Below are 17101 nucleotides of genomic sequence, written 5' to 3' on the forward strand. Positions count from 1 at the left end.
TTTGGTTGAAGTTGAATAATGTGAAAAAGTTTAGTTTCAACTGATGTGGGAACGATATCTGAGGTAAGAAGATGAATTGATGCAAAAAACGGCAAGTGAGGGAGATAGAATTGGAAGAGAGAGAGAGAGGGGAAGAGCGCTAGTGGAAGAGAGACAGTGTGGTGAACCTATCCTTATCGCTCGAGGCTTACAGGAAGGCCCAGTTAACAGCTCAAATGTCCTGTAAGGGGGATAGCAGAGAAAAATAAATAAACTTGGCTAGACTAGTTAGGGTGCTGTTAGCAATACGAAAGAGAAGACAGGTTGTCAGTGCATCGTAGACATAAGAATGTTCCCGAGAAAAACAAAGATGAAAGCTGGTCTTTTGATTAAGTTACAAAGTGACAGCAGGTACTACTCTTTTAAAAAAAAATTTATTTATGAAATTAAGGCCAAGGAGCGATAAAGATAATGTTTTTTTGTAACTAAGCATTTTTAAATGAATGAAAAATATCTATAAATATATATAGTGTATTAAGGTATAGTTTTAAAATAAATAATTTTAACTTTTTATTTGTTCATATCAATAGTATCTGAATAATAATAATAAATGTCTTGGGTCAGAGGCTCGAGGGCATTTATAATATAAGCGGCACTTTCTTTGTTTGCTTGCTGTATTTTTTATTTTTTTTAAGGGAGATAATTACATGAAAACTTCCAGTATCAGATATTGCTGTGGAAAATAGATACCAATTTGAATTAGCCAAAAGGTCAAGGAGTATACGTTTTTAAAATAAATAATTTTACTTTTAATTTATTCATGCCAATAATATTGTTAGGTCTGCATTCACGTTTGACAGAAAAAAGAAATTTATACTTTTTATTTATTTGTACCAATAATATTGTGATGTATGCCCATTCTATTTTAATATAAAAAACAATTTTTGCATGATTTAATGAATCATGAATAAGCAACAGGTTAAAGGGCAAAGAAATAAATACTCAAACTTGATTAGGAAATAGTGTTTGTATATATTTTTCAATTAAAAATCTATTGTTAAAAGTGTTTTCAACATTTAATTTCTTCAAGGACGATTTTAATTTCATTTATTTATATTCCTGAATAAATAGTGAAGTCATTCATGATTATTTCTATAGTTAAATAATCAATAGTTAACTATTCTGCACTTTCCAGCTTTTTCAACTAACAATATCCAGTGTTAAAATTGATGCACTGCAGTCAAAATTTGCTACTCAAAAATCTAATACAACGCTGTCAAAGCTCATTACTTTAAAATCCAACACATTTCAGTCAAAGTCTTTGCAAAACAGGCTTTATATTCAAACCAACAGCATTTCATTTGCATATGAGGTGATCAAATATCTCATTACGTTATTAGATCATCAGCATATGAATAGAAACAGTAGCCAGTTTTTTTTTAATTTTTGTTATCTGCCACTGGCACTACATGCTGCACAAAATCAGGTTTGTACCAATTTTTTAAGACATTCAATTGTTATAACAACCATAATAGACTTCGTGGCTTAGTGGGGGATGACCTTTTCTCTACCCTGCAACCTCTCTCCCACAGAAGAGATGTTGCGAGCCTATCCTTGTTTTATCGTTATTTTCATGGCAGGTGCTCGTCTGAACTACAATCTCTGGTTCCCCCTCGCCAATCTTTCACGAGAAACACCCGTCTAGCTGAATCCACTGTGAAAAATTTCCCCCACTCTATATCTGTGCCTAAATCAAAATGCGGATTCCATGAACAAAGCTTCTTTCTTAAAACTGCACGCCTGTGGAACTCTGTTCCGTCTGCCTGCTTCCCTCCGGACTACAACCTGGATGTCTTCAAGTCCAATGTTAACAAATTCCTAATGAACCGCCCCCTTAATTAAACACTTCATCAAATCTCCACACTAACGTAATGTACTTGCAATAACCCTTATCCCTGAGTGGCTTCCGGGCCTTGATAAGTGGTGATCACTGTGTAAAAAAAAAAAACTTTTATAATAAGACCTTTAAAAACAATGGCTATAAAAAAGCTCAATTAGGATACGTTGAACCTACATTAAATATGAACAGATCTAGAAAAGAATGTAAAAGAAAATTCATTTGGCTTACATCTTCTTTTAACCAATATATTATACTTCCAATATATTATACTTCCAAAATAGACTATTAAAGTTGTATAAAAAGTTATAGAAATATTATTTTTTTTATTTTTTAAAAAACACTAATGAAATTAATTGAATTTTAAGAGTTCAGTATTTTTCAATTTTTAAACTTTAAAAATCTATCCAAATTTTTCTATTGATTCTATTTTTACGATATTTTCAGGGTCAATGTGAAATTTTATGCTCTTTCCAATAAACTGAACATAATATTTTAGACAAACGTTTTTTTTTTTAATTCACGCCCCCCTCCCCATTTTGAAATGTTTATTAAAAAGTAAATAATTAATTTACTCACGAAAGTTTTATATATCACAAATTGAAGATAAAAGATAAATAAATGATATATTCAAATTTAAAACAAAAAAGTAGTGTTTTTTTTTAGAAATTTACCTGTAAAGTCCGAAGTTTAAAACCTTTTCTTTTTAAACCACGTTGTTGTTTTTTTTTTGTTTTTTAATGAAACCTTGGTCTTTGCTCCTTTAATTGAAAAAAAATTAGGGTTTGAATAACATTTTTCGAGTAGTTATAAGCTTGGAAAGACAGGGAGTCGAATCATTCCATATTTTTCATGAAGTTTCTGACACACCTAGTGCTTGGGCTTGCATCTGTACAAAAAAGGACACCAGGTGGTCAGGTGGAGAAAAAGGTCAATGCCAAGAGAGATGGATGTGTAAAGTGAAAGTGAGAATGGGCTTGCTGTGGCCAGTGTACGGTTGGAAGAAAGAGAAGTGTAATCCAGGTTAGATGGACATGTGTCAGCGAGAGACTTTTTAAGTGATATCAAATGGTAATAAATGCTTTGTTAAAAAAGAAAAAAAAACATTTAATTATTTGTATTTATGTTTTGTTTGTCTATTTGCGACATTACACTAGATGCAGATAATTTTGCATTTTATATTAATCTAACAATAATAATCTGGAAATAAATACTTCTTAGTTTCATTTTACTTTAGTTCTAATCCTCAAAAACCAGCACTACTATATGAGATACATAGATTTTTGAATATTCCATTAAGTTCTTTTCATTTCAAACACTGAGTTAGTAAAGAATTTGAGAACATAGTAATCCTCTTCCCAATTGACTATATATGGTATAGCATGCATGTCTTTTGTGTTGTCTATTAATCTTACTAGATTCTAGGACAAGAATTCATCTAGTCTGGTGGAGTACTAAGCTTTGTATTACTTGAGGTAACATTACATGGAGTAGATGGATCATTCCTTGTAAAAGCTAATGTGGGTTAGTCATACTGAACAGATCTTATGCGGGCAGCGAATAATATATGATTTTGAATCAGAGTTTATTTGTTGGGAAGAGTATTGTCATGCTAGGTTGTTCTAACCCTAACCCTTGTACAGAGAGACATTAGAGAGACTAGCATTATGTAATAGGCATTTTATGTATGAATCTGAGTGTAAATAATAAAATTTTAATTTGATTTTTTTTTACAGATATTTTTACTTGATGAATTTTTATAGACCATGGAAAACACCTGACAACAACCGAGAAGAATATAGCAGTTTGCATAACAAAGATTATTTTTCTGATGAACTCTACCGGGAGACGTCTGAAAAGTGCACAACCGAGATGAATATAACAGTCTACATAAAAAGATGAATGAATATTATATTTTTGCTTGATTCCATGGAGAAAATGAAAAATAGACAATCGGATAATTCCTGTGAAGTGTATGGACTTTATACTCAATGAGAAGGAACTTTCAATTACACTTGCAAGCTCAAAGGTTGTAAATATTTCCATTGTCTAAAAAAGCAGACATTGAATGAAACAACAAGTCCTGGAAACAGATACTAGAAAAACAATGGAAAATAAGGCATACCATCCACTATGACTATGCAATTCTTACTGCTTTGTACCTAGAAAACAGTGCTATTAAATCTGACATAGTTATATTGTTCAAGAAAAAGTAGCAACTTTAGTAGCTCTTAGTGCCTGTTGGTTAAAAAAAAAACTGAGAGAGAAAAGAAAATGGACTCTAAAACATATAACAAAAATTACCTATAAAATGTACTTGTTGAAGCAAGTGCAAGAGAGACACAAACAGTTAAAAAAAAAAAAAGCTGTGTGTGTGGATCGTATTTTTCCCCAAAAGCAATGTTAGTTTCACATGTGCAAACACACACTGGAGTAAAACAATACACTTGTAAATTATACATTTTGCTGCAAAAACACATTAGTTATATATGTGTAGACACACCTGGCATATATACCCGGTGAACCAAGTGCAAGAGAGATACAAACAATTTCACTTAAAGAGACAGTTGAAGTTTTTAAAAGATTTCTTGGTTGAAATGTATGAGATAGCAAGTGAATGTCTAGCATCGTATAGAATGCCCCATCCCTCATCCAGACCAAAATGATAAGAAAAGAGAAAAAAAAAACATATATTTGTAAATTAAACGAACTATAAAACTAATATAACAAGAACTATTTGTCAAATATACCTGGTGAACCAAGTGAAAGAGAGATACAAATAATTGCACATAAGGAGGCAATTAAATTATTTTAAAAGATCTCCCAGTTGAAATGTATGATATAGCGAGTAATAGTTTGGCATCTGGTAGGATGCCCCATCTTCAGCTAGAACAAAATGATGAGAAACGAAAAAAAACATATATCTGTAAAGTGTGTGGCTCTTCGTTTAGTCGCCAAAGTGCATTAGTTATCCATATACGAATACATTCTGGGGAAAAACCACATTCTTGTCAAATATGTGGCTCTTCATTTCGTCAGAAAAACACATTAGTTGCACATACTCGAACACACACTGGGGAAAAGCCATTTTCTTGTACAGATTGTGGATCTTCTTTTACTGAGAAAGCAAGTCTAGTTAAACATATGCGAATACACACAGGGGAAAAACCTTATTCTTGTAGCAGATGTGGAAATTCTTTTGCCCAAAGAGCATCATTAGTTTCACATATGCGAACACATACTGGAGAAAAACCATATCACTGTGAAGTATGTGATTCTTCATTTGGTTGGAAAAACTCCCTAGTTGCACATATGAAAACACACTCTGCAGAAAAGCCATATTCTTGTAAAACATGTGGCTCTTCTTTTCCCCACAAAAACTCATTAGTTGCACACCTGGAAATGCACAAAGGAGAAACGAAATACTCCTGTACAGAGTGTGGTTCTGTTTTTAGTAATAAAGCCAATCTAGTTAAGCATATGCGAACCCACAGTGGAGAAAAACCATATTCTTCTGAAGTGTGTGGTTCTTCTTTTACCACAAATGCAAGTTTAGTTACACATGTGAGAACGCATACTGGAGAAAAGCCATATTCTTGTGAGATGTGTTCGTCTTCTTTTGCTTATAAACAAACGTTAGTTGCACACGTGCGAAAACACACTGGAGAAACACCGTATTCTTGTGAAATATGTGGCTCTTCTTTCCATCAGAAAAAATCATTAACTGCACATATGAGAACACACTCTGCAGAGAAGCCATTTTCTTGTAAAGATTGTGGATCTTCTTTTACCGAGAAGTCAAGTCTAGTAAAACACATGCGAATACACAGTGGAGAAAAACCTTATTCTTGTAGCGTGTGTGGAACTTCTTTTAACCTAAAATCAACGTTAGTTTCACATATGCGAACGCATACTGGAGAAAAACCATACAATTGTGAAACATGTGGCTCTTCATTTAGTCGGAAAAACATATTAGTCAACCATATGCGAATACACAGTGGAGAAAAACGGTATTCTTGTAAAGTGTGTGGCTCTTGTTTTACTTGGAAAAACGTATTAGTTTACCATATGCGAACACACACTGGTGAAAAACCTTATTCTTGTGAAATATGTAGCTCTTCTTTCAGTCTTAAAAAAACACTAGTATCACATCTACAAACACACACTGGGGAATAATCACATAGAGGGAGAAAATACCAAAATACCAAGGACTTATGTATGACATGAAAGAAACTGGAATCTTAAGAAGGTATCAATCATTCCAGTCATTATAGAAGCAACCGAGCTAATGAAAAAGAAGTTCAAAATCTATATGGTGAATATACCAGGTGAACCAAGTGAACGAAAAATACAAACAATAGCATTTAAAGGGGCGGTTAGAATCTTAAAAAGATCTCTCGGTTGTAGTAACTAAACTAATGGGAAAATGTTTGGCATCTGGTAGAATGTCCCATCCCAGCAAAAACAAAGTGATAAGAAAATTTAAACATCCTTGTGTTGGTCTTTCACTCAAGGCATTTATTACAAGGGGCATGCAATAAGTAATGCCCCTGACCCACTTCTCATAGCAGTAGAGCAACGAAACTTGGCACAGTTATTAGTCTTTCTCTACATAGGAACCACCCAGAGTTATGCATTTCTCCCATCATTTGATGCAGCTGTGGAGACTGTTTTGTAGAACACCCCAGGTTGGTCCTCCAACCACGATGTGACTTCAGAAATCAAGGCTGCATCATCTGGGAAACGCTTTCCTTTCAAAAGCAACTTCATGCCTGAGAAGAGGTGAAAGTCAGAGGGTTCAAGGTTAAGAGAGTAGGGAGGATGGGGCAGGATTTCATAACCACACGCCCGTGCTTCTGATCTGACAACATGCAAGTTGTGGACCGGAGCATTGTCCTGCAGGAGGAGGGTATCTTTGCTGATCTTCCCCCACCTCTTGATTTTGATAGCTTTCCTTAATTTCCTCAAAAGTGAAGCATAATAGGCTCCTGTAATTGTGGTACCCTTTGCCAGGAAATCTGTCATCACTACTCCGTTCTAGTCCCAGAAGACTGTGAGCATGACCTTGCCAGCGGAGGGCTGCACCCTTGCCTTCTTTGGAGGTGGTGAGTCCAAGTGCTTCCACTGCATTGACTGGGCTTTGGTCTCTGGATCATAGTGATGGACCCAGGTCTCATCCTGTGTAATCAGTCTTTTGAAAACCTTTGACTCATCTTCTTGGCACATCTCCAAATTCATCTTCAAGCACTCGACATGTTCTTGCTTCTGGAATGGTGTGAGCAACCTGGGAATCCATCTGGCAGACACCTTATGCATATGCAAATGGTCATGAATGATAGTTTCCACAGACCCTGTACTAATCTTGACATCTTGGGCTATTTGGCGAATAGTAATGCGCCGATCTTCTAAAATGGCAGCCTCAACTTGACGGACAGATACCTCATCAATGGCAGAAAAGGGAGCGACTAGGTCTGGGAGCTGTTTCCACAGACTTCCAGCCATGTTTGAATTCACGATGCCAGCGTTTTATAAGATCATGTGATGGGGCATTATCACCATAAGTTTCTTTCATTTCATCAAAAGTGTCCTGTGGTGTGCGTCCTTTCAAATACAAAAACCGGATCACTGCTCGACATTCAACAGGCTCCATTTCACACCTGACTCAGTTCAAACACCTGTAAAACAGAAACCACAATTCAGAGCTGTAATTTGCTACATAAGCCGTAGAGATATAAATCATTGCACATGCAAAATTTCAGCTAGATCAGACAACTGGAAGTGGGTCAGAGGCATTACTTATTGCACGCCCCTCGTATGTTTCTGAATTTTTTTAGATGAGGGTCTATTATTCATATTATTTAAATACTGTTCTAATCTTGTTCATGTATATCTTGTTGCACTCGGGAATAGTTCTATCAAACTTAGGATCTACACAGAGCTTCAAACATCACCCTTATTTAATCTGATGCAATAGCTTGCCTTTCTTCCCTCAGCCATGACTGGGTAGAAGTCCTAAGTAATTCAAGTTGTATTTTGCAGGAGAGTAGACACATGTTTCTAAATATTTTATGATGAGGATTCATTATCTATCTATTAATATCGTAGTACCTTTAACATATGTACGTACATGTGTCACGGTTTCCAGACTACAAATTATTCGATCGATTTACTAAAGCTATGATGTGTCGCCTCCACTGAAGATGGAATCTTCAACCTCTGGAAGAGCATAAATTACAACTGAATTTTAGCTTTATCTACTCGGGTTCCCCCATGGTTTAAATAAACTGTTCCATTCAAAATTACATGCAAGCTCCTGAGTTCAACATTTGACAAGACACACTTGAATAAGGTCGCAAGCTACATCAAATGGAATGTTGTGAAAATAACACTGTGTTGAACGTTCAACTCCAACTCCTTGGATCTTTTCACCCCTGATTGATTCTGGGCCATTGTTGGTGGTCACACTTTGACCACCCAGAAGTTGGGCAGAAGATAACATCCAGACGGTCTCTATTCATGGAGGTTTATCTGCTGATAATATCGAACATGATTTTCTCACAAGGCCAATCCCAGCATGACTTTTCCATTCAATGAGATACTTATATTTTAAAACAAAGAAAATATCTCTTGTGTGGTTAGACTTTGGTCAGAGATATTTTCAGTTCTTTCTGCCACCCTCTTTCTTTGGCTAGACATCTGTTGCTGCAACGTCTGTCATTTGTATGCCCTAACAAAAACTTGCTGCATAGCACATGTTTACACTCCATCATCAACGACACTTTTTATATATAATATTGTTTAACTCAACTTATTTTGTTATAACAGAGATAACATTTTATATTAACAAACAACTTTTTTCTGCTATTAGTGAAGTAAAAGAAATACAAACAAATATGGATGTTTCTGGGTATTGAATTAAGGGTTCATTTGAGCTATAAACTATAATTTTAATCTGAACATTTGTTAAAAAGCTACTAAATTAAAAATAATTGTTAGCATTAATTTTTTTAAAATTCAATTTTCACCCCAAACAAAGCACAGTGCCACTTTGAAGTAGGGGGCTACTATCGAGGACATGTTGCAGGGGCATTATGAAGGGAGATGAGTAGCAAGATGTCTGTTCACATTACACTTGAACTTGTGCATGTCAGTACAGTTGGAAAAGCAGAATACCGGAAAGGAGTTGTAAATTAAAAAATAATTGTTAATTCATTGCAGTAATTGCTCATAATTCATAATAATATGCTTGACTTGCTTCAAATGCATACCTCGATCGGTAAACTTTTTTTTATATAACTTGAGTGCCTTTGTAACACTGAAAATGTAAGGGAAAAGCTTAATCTTTTTACCATTCAAATACACCACAATTCATTTTTAAATGTAAGGTTTATCAAATGGAACCAAATTTTAACATGAAACTTTATTGTTGCCATTAGTTTATAATCTATTTTTGGATCTTGAAAATAAAAATGACGTTTAACTTCAAAGTGTGATTTTACTTGCTTTAATGTTAATCATGTAATTAAGAGTGAATGTTATAATCAGTTATAATCCATTGTAACCAGTTTTATATGAATTAAGATTTACCTCACTAAGCATTTTTTTTTTTTCCTTCACTTCTGGTCTGTCTGATTAGATTTTAATACAGACTGTCTCTGTTCGTAGAGCTTGTCTGCAGATAATTGTGGACATTGCTTTTCCCATTCAAAGGAAATATCTCTTGTGTGGTCAGACTTGGACAGGAATATTTACAGTTCTTTGTGTTGCCCTTTTTCTTTGCAACCTCTGCCATTTGTATGCACCAACAAAACACAGGGCACAGCGTATGTTTACACCCCATCATCACGAATATATTGTGTTTAATGCAATTTAATTTACTATAGCTAATAATATTTTATAATCTGATAAAACAACTGTTTTTCTGTTATCAGCGAGACAAAAGAAATAGAAGCATTGCATTATGGGTACATTTGAGTTATAAACTATAATTTAAATCTAAACATCTGTCAAAAGCGTATTAATTAAAATAATTGTTAGCATTGATTAATTGCTCTGTGTAAATATTTCATAATAATGTGCTTGTCTTGTTACAAACCCATACATTAATTTCGTTCAAGAAGGCCTGTATTTAAAGACTTGCCAGCCAAAACTCAGTTTTGTTTCATCTTCAATTTCTCAAGAACAGCACATGTTTAGGATAACTCCGTCACCAGGAGACGTTAAAACGATATTACACGCATTGCACATGAACTTTAATTTCTATCATGGAAAGTTACCACATCGAACGAGAATTTAAATTTTCTTTTAAATAATTTTTTTTTCAAACTACTGTTCTTACAATATGAACACACACACACACGCATTCGTTTATATGAATTATGAACTGTTTTTCTCAGAAAATAGCTATATTAACTTTAAGCTCATGTGTGGCACTCTGATCATAAAAAAATCAGTAATTTCAAACCTTGTGCTAATTTCACAAAATCTTCAGTTCATTATGAACATTTGACACACGAAAACATTCATATTGGAACAATTTAAACTAATATTCATAACACGTAAATAATTGTTGTTTATTTCGTGTTCTTTATTATTTTCCAGATTTTATTTTTATTTATATGTAAGGATGTGGATTGGTGAAACCTTGCTATTGATCGGTGATTCTCTTAAATTTACCTTTAATGGTTCTGTGAATACACTCGTACTTTTGACTTCAATAAAGTTGTGGCGCACTCAATCTTGGTCCTAAAAATTGATAAATCCCGATTATAAATTGATTATTCGAACCACATTTCCTATGAACATGAATAAATATTTGAATATATAAAGCACTTGAAACATATAACCTTTTTCCAAAATAACTGCTGGATTCAACATTAAATAAGGCATAAAGGGTTGATATGTCATAAAACAAAACAACCACCAAATCATACAGTCTTCCTGATAAAATTCTTGTAGTTAACATGTTCCTTTCATTTATTTTTTCTATGTTATTTTAACGCCTTTGGTAATAGTTGATGTAGTTCATCAAAAATATTAAAGAGCTGAAAACCACAAAGAGATATCTACAGTGAAAAGGTATAGGCAGAAGCAATATTCTCGCTTTGTAAGCGATTTAAAATCATTCTTAGACGCAATAAACTCAATCAGGGAATAAGACTAACATTATATCCTACACAAGTTTAGTTTCAACATTTAAAAAGACTGTGTGACTAACCATGTCATATTGGTATCCATGACTCGGAATACAATAAACTTTGTGATTGACTGGGGCAACCCTTGCAGGTGTAACGTCTCAGTCAAGGTCATATTTAGTGCTCATAACTAAGTGTTGTGTCGTGGCACAACAGTAAAAAGAAGAAAATCAAGTCAAGGTTGGTTTAAGGAACAAGTGTATTTAACATCACAGGTACAAAGGTAGGAAACGGGTATAACTGGCTTGCACACAGCTAGTCAGTGGTAGTACCGTCGCTTCTTCCCTTGGTGTTGGTATTACTGGCACTATATATAGTGAGAACTGGCAGAATTTCTCTTATGTTAGAAAGGCCGGTGTAACACTAAGGATTCTTCATACTTGACCAGGACAAGTGCTTGAGACCTACACCGCACGTCATAAGTACATTTATGTAAGCTATTTATTCAGGGGTCTTGTCCCATGGCACGTCCAATTAGATGTTGTCTATCAACTTCACCTGTTCCATGACTCGTTGCTCGATATTACGGTGCCATTTGCACATTGCCATGATGACACCCAACAATAGGAAGAGTTTTTCCCGTTTTAATCTCTTTGCAAGCCTGTCTTTGTTTTACCGTTATTTCCATGGCAAGTGCTCGTCTGAGCTCCAATCTCTGGCCCCTCTCGCCAATCTTTTATGAAAAACACCCATCTAACTGAAGCCACTGTCAAAAGTTTTCCCCATTCTCTATCTGTGCCTAAATCAAAACGTAGATTCCATGAACACAGCTCCTTTCTTAGAACAGCACGCCAGTGGAACTCTGTTCCATCTGCCTGTTTCCCACCTGACTACAACTTGGATGTCTTCAAATCCAACGTAAACAAATTCCTGATGAACCGCCCCCTTAAGTAGACACTTTATGAAATCTCAACACTAACGTACAACGTACTGTACATACAATAACCCTTATCACTGAGTGGCTTCCGGGCCTTGATAAGTGGTGACCTCCTTGTAAAAAAAAAATTTTTAAATAATATTAACACTAGCAGGACCCTTGTACCGGCGTTGCCCGGTGAAAGCATATCACAAAGACAGAACAGATTCAGTCAGGGATCCCCACCTCAAGAAGATAAATTAAACTACGGTTCTTTGTGGGGGCTACAGCCATGTTGTTTTGGGGGCGATTACTTGCATGAAATAACCACGTATGCCCCTAGTTCATGAAAATCTGTAATCATAAACTTTTTGTCTTTTCTATAGGATACTTATTAGCAAAGAATCTCTAATAAACATTTGTGGCAAAATCCTTTAACGTTAGAATTTGAATTACTATTTTTAAACAGGTTAACAAATGTTGTTTCATAAAAGAGAAAAAAATGGTCATTAAAACATGTAAGTATCTTACATGTGTGTGTTCATTACATATGAAAACAACAACTCCTTCTTTGCCTATTAGCCAAGCATAGAGGTCGAATCACAGGACTTCGACAGAAACTCTCAGTGGTCGATCTTGTTTCCTGACTGGGGCAATCAATGCCGTTTTCCCCACTCCCGACACATCCCATCCCAGAAAACTGGGCACTTGGGAGTGCTTGAATGCCGTAATGCCAGTGCAAGTAGATTGGGTTGACCATCGTCTGATGGGTTGAGGGTACCAGATTGACAGTTCCTAGCTGCTGTTCTCGACTAGTAGTACAGGCGCCCTAACTCTTTGGTAGCGCTTAGAGTGACTGCTCCATCAACAGTTGAATAATATCGGGTTGTTTGTAGTGCCATGTTGCGCATGGAAAGGGACCCTGCACTCATCCCCGGTGGGCTTTACCGAGGCCACAATCCTAGTAGATGGAAGGTCAATTGATGGTCAACTTGTGTTGCATGTCTGGTATTCTGAATAACCACTTGCTCAGCACCCCTTACCTAAACTGAAACTCTTTAAAAAATGACAGTACAATAAAAAATTACGCTTAAACCAGGGCAAAACTCAAACAAAACCAAATTACCCCCTTTCTTGAGGCTTGCATTTACGAACATCCGTGAGCTTAGAACTAATTTAGATGATGTTGAAGCAGTTCTCCTAACAAACACCCCAGATATCTTAGCACTAAGTGAGACTAATCTAACATGCCCGGATATCTCCCACTCTACCGTAAGGACTCTGACAGACATATGCACGGGCTTGGAGTCTATATTCGTAACACCCTCCCCTTGATCAGAGAAACAAAACTAGAATCAGACGATCAAGCCTTTATGTGCTTTAGACTTAACATGCAACATAACATTAGTTACTTTTATTTTCTCTACCCTCTCCCTCGACTCAGGACTGTACCGTAATAAACAAAATCTCTGACAGTATAGATACAGCACTTTCCCTCGACACTAGCGCACAGTGCATGTATTTGGTGACTTCAATGTCCTCCACAGCAACTAGCTTGGATTTTCTACTTACACAGACACAGCTGGTAGCACAACACATAGCTTCTCTATATCTCATTCCCTATCACAAACGGACATGTTTCCAACCCATTTCCCAGACCAGCAAGAACAACACACTTCACTTCTAGATCTGTTTCTGACCACAGTTCCCGATAATTGTGTAACAAATGCCCACAGCCCACTTGGAAATGCCGATCATGCAGTTATAATGGTCGAAATCGCCCTAAACTCTAGAGCCAAAACTGAAGAGTCACTGCTCAAAACAACGAGATATAAAAAGGCTGACTGGGAAGCCATCGGGGATCTCATCAGACATCCCATGGCGAAATATCTTTTCACTTCCTGCTGAACAGTGCGCCAATGAGACCACTGAATGGTTCAAAACGGCAATTGAAGTACATGTTCTCACACGGAAATTTTATAGCAAGCCGCACTCTCTCCAATGGTTTACTTCTACTTGTGCAGCTGCCATTGCGCAAAGGCAGCATGCGTACTGCAGATTTAACTGACATAAGTCCAGTTCAAACAGACAGAAGTATATAGAAGCCAGAAATAACTGTAAGAAAGAAATAGTGACAGCTAAGAGAGAATTTACTAAAACCACCAAAAAACACATCGAAGCACAGAAATTAGGAACCCGTGACTTTTGGAAAATCTACAACAGTGTAGTAAATAATGGGCAATCAACTATTCCCCCACTATCCAACAATCATGAGCTTGTTTGCTCAACAACCAAGAAGGCTAACATGCTTGCCAGTCGGTTTGCCTCCAACTCCACACTGGACCCTGCTAACCTTTGCAGACAGACGCCACACTAGACGATCTGAAAATCACCCCTTCTTAAGTGCATGCTATCATAAGAAATCTTGGCACTTCAAAAGCATGTGGACCTGATCTCATCCCGGCTGTGCTATTAAAATAATTCTCTGACGAAATAGCTCCAGTCCTCTCCAAACTTTACAACAAATGCCTTAATGAATCTTGCTTTCCTGCCTGCTGGAAAACTGCTTCTGTGGTACCAGTTTTCAAGAATTCTGGCGAAAGTACTGACCCATTAAATTATCGACCCATTAGCCTTCTCCCACTAGCCTCCTCGTCAAAATATTTGAGTCCATAATTAACCCAGCTCTAGTCCATCACCTTACAAGATGCTAAACTTCTGACCAACCGACAATATGGATTTAGGCAAGCCCGTTCCACAGCAGACATCCTAACTGTAATCTTTGAACGTATATACCATTCACTGGACAAAGCAGTGGAGGATAGAGCGGTAGCTCTAGATATATCTAAGGCTTTTGACAGGTTATGGCATGAAGGTCTTCTCAGGAAAATCAGATCATACGGTATCACTGGAAAAATACTTAACATAATTAAATCCTTCTTAGATAAGAGAAAAATCCAGATTGTCCTCAACGGTCGTACATCTAAACAATATGATATAAATGCGGGAGTGCCATGGGCCTCTATTATCTATCTATCTATCTATCTATCTATCTATCTTCTATCTATATAAATAAAATGACCTCTTTATTTCCCCTCCAACTTTGACCTTAACAGGATTAAAAATCATGACATTACATGCAAATATAATGCATACAGACTGTAGCACATTATCTGAGGTTTGCTATAGGCCTATTACCTCTACAGTTCCTCAACAATGGTACATGGTGAGAGTCAACTGCCAAAATGTCTTAGATTCAATGGAAGTTGCAACATCTTTTCTCTCTATTAGATTCCTCCTTTCCCCTCTCCCCATTTACACCACGGCGGATGTGTTCACAAGGACCACTACAAAGAAACACACCAGTTTGGAATTGTACAAGGTTACTTATGACGTTTCTTTTTTTTTTTTTTTAATCTTTTTTCCCTGATTTATGCTTTCTGTTTTTTCTATAATCGAAAGCTCAAAAAACATATAGTGTTTACCGATGTATTTGAAAATTTAAAATGGCGCCCGATTCTCTCTTTGACACAGTAAGTTTGGGAAAAGGAGTTAAAAATAGAAAAAACTAGACAAAATACTGTTAGAAACCCACTCAATATATGTGACATAGGCTGGCATATATTCGGTGTGTTTTTAACAATATTTTGTATAGTTTTTTATTTTTACCTCCTTTTCTCAAACTTACCATGTCAAAGAAAGAGTCGGACGCCATTTTAAATTTTCCAATACATCGGTACACACTGTATGCGTTTCGGGCTGAATAAACATGTTACATTAAATAAAAAAAACATATCCAGTTAGGTAGAAAAGTAACTTATCTTGCCTGTGATAACATTTATTTGTTATATATTTGTTTTTTTCACAACTTTTTCGAATCTATGTGTACAGTAATACAAACCCAAGTATAGTATTCGATTTCATTCTCTTATGGAGAGATCTTTTTTTTTACTTAAAATTATTTCATCGTTACAAGTGATAATTTAGCCTCCTAAATTATTTATTTCAAAAAAAGTTTCTTGTCTTAGTCAATAGAGTGCCTTCTCTAAAACAGCAACGCCTCTTGCCCCGTCTCTATTTTTTTAATTTTATTTTTTTCTCCAGTTTTTTTCAACAGATTATTATCGAATAAACACTAGTCTACCTAATTATCAAAAATGAAAAAAAAAAAAGTCAATATTTAATTATTTGTAGGGGTGCTTAGTTTCTAATGCAACGTTCTAGTAAATAGATCACTCATTTTAGAACCAGCCAATGTTTTTAGGCCAAATTTCGCGAATTTATCCCTTTTTTGGGCAAATGTGTAGTTTAGCAGCGTAAATTATTGGACGGACAGAACGTTTTTTTATAAACCAACCACATTGTTAGACCCAAAGGCTGAAATAAAACCAGAAAAAAAAAATCCTTTTATTATTATTATTATTATTTTTTTTTTTTTTTTATCATTTTTATTAGACTGTGACAATCGAGGTTGCCATGTTTTTAAAAGTTAGCCTTTCTAAGGTTTGACAGATTGGCCTTTTAAAGGTCAAATTTGGCCTTTTTACCATCTTGGAACAGTTTTAGTCGCTATTTTTGTGATGAAAGAGCGTAAAAAAGGCAAAATTTGGCCAATCTGTCAAACTTTAGAAAGGCCAAATTATAAAAACAATATGGCGGCATCGATTGTCGCACATTTAGTCTAATAAAAAATGTTGAAAAAATAATAAAAATGAAAATTTTCGGGTTATATTTCAGCCTTAGGGTCTAAAAATATGTTTTATATAAAATAAATAGTTTTTATAATTTTTTGTCAGTCAAATTACGCCGCTAAACTACACATTTGCTCCCTTTTTTGTTTGTTTGTATAATGTATGTTTGTGTTGTGTGTGTAAAATAATCTAAAAATAGGCTAAATTCGCGAAATTTGGCCTAAAATCGTCGATTTTTTCTAAAATGGATGATCGATTTACTAGAACGTTGCATTAGAAACTAAACAATTATTTAAACAATATAAACCTACAATTATAGTAGACTAGTGTCCATTTAATAATAATCTGCTAAAAAAAAAATGTAAAAAAAAATAAAAAATAGAATAGAGGACAAGATTCTCCAGGTCCGTCGTAAGGGTAATCTGGTTAATGACCGAATTTTCTTTATTTTCACTTTTTGGGGAGGGGGGGGGGATTAGCATGA

The 17101-nt window shown here is 35.5% G+C and overlaps 1 protein-coding gene across 1 annotated transcript; it reads left to right on the forward strand.

Moving 5' to 3' along the window:
* Positions 1-4570: 4570 nt before the first annotated feature.
* On the forward strand, positions 4571-6093 carry LOC145241357 (uncharacterized). Its single transcript, XM_080104230.1, has one exon. It carries the CDS (start codon positions 4709-4711, stop codon positions 6050-6052), a length of 1344 nt encoding a protein of 447 aa, XP_079960356.1. The 5' UTR covers positions 4571-4708; the 3' UTR covers positions 6053-6093.
* Positions 6094-17101: the final 11008 nt, after the last annotated feature.

This window comes from Euprymna scolopes, chromosome 20 (genome assembly GCF_053919585.1).
Source record: "Euprymna scolopes isolate OS-2025 chromosome 20, ASM5391958v1, whole genome shotgun sequence".
Classification (NCBI taxonomy): Eukaryota; Metazoa; Mollusca; class Cephalopoda; order Sepiida; family Sepiolidae; genus Euprymna; species Euprymna scolopes.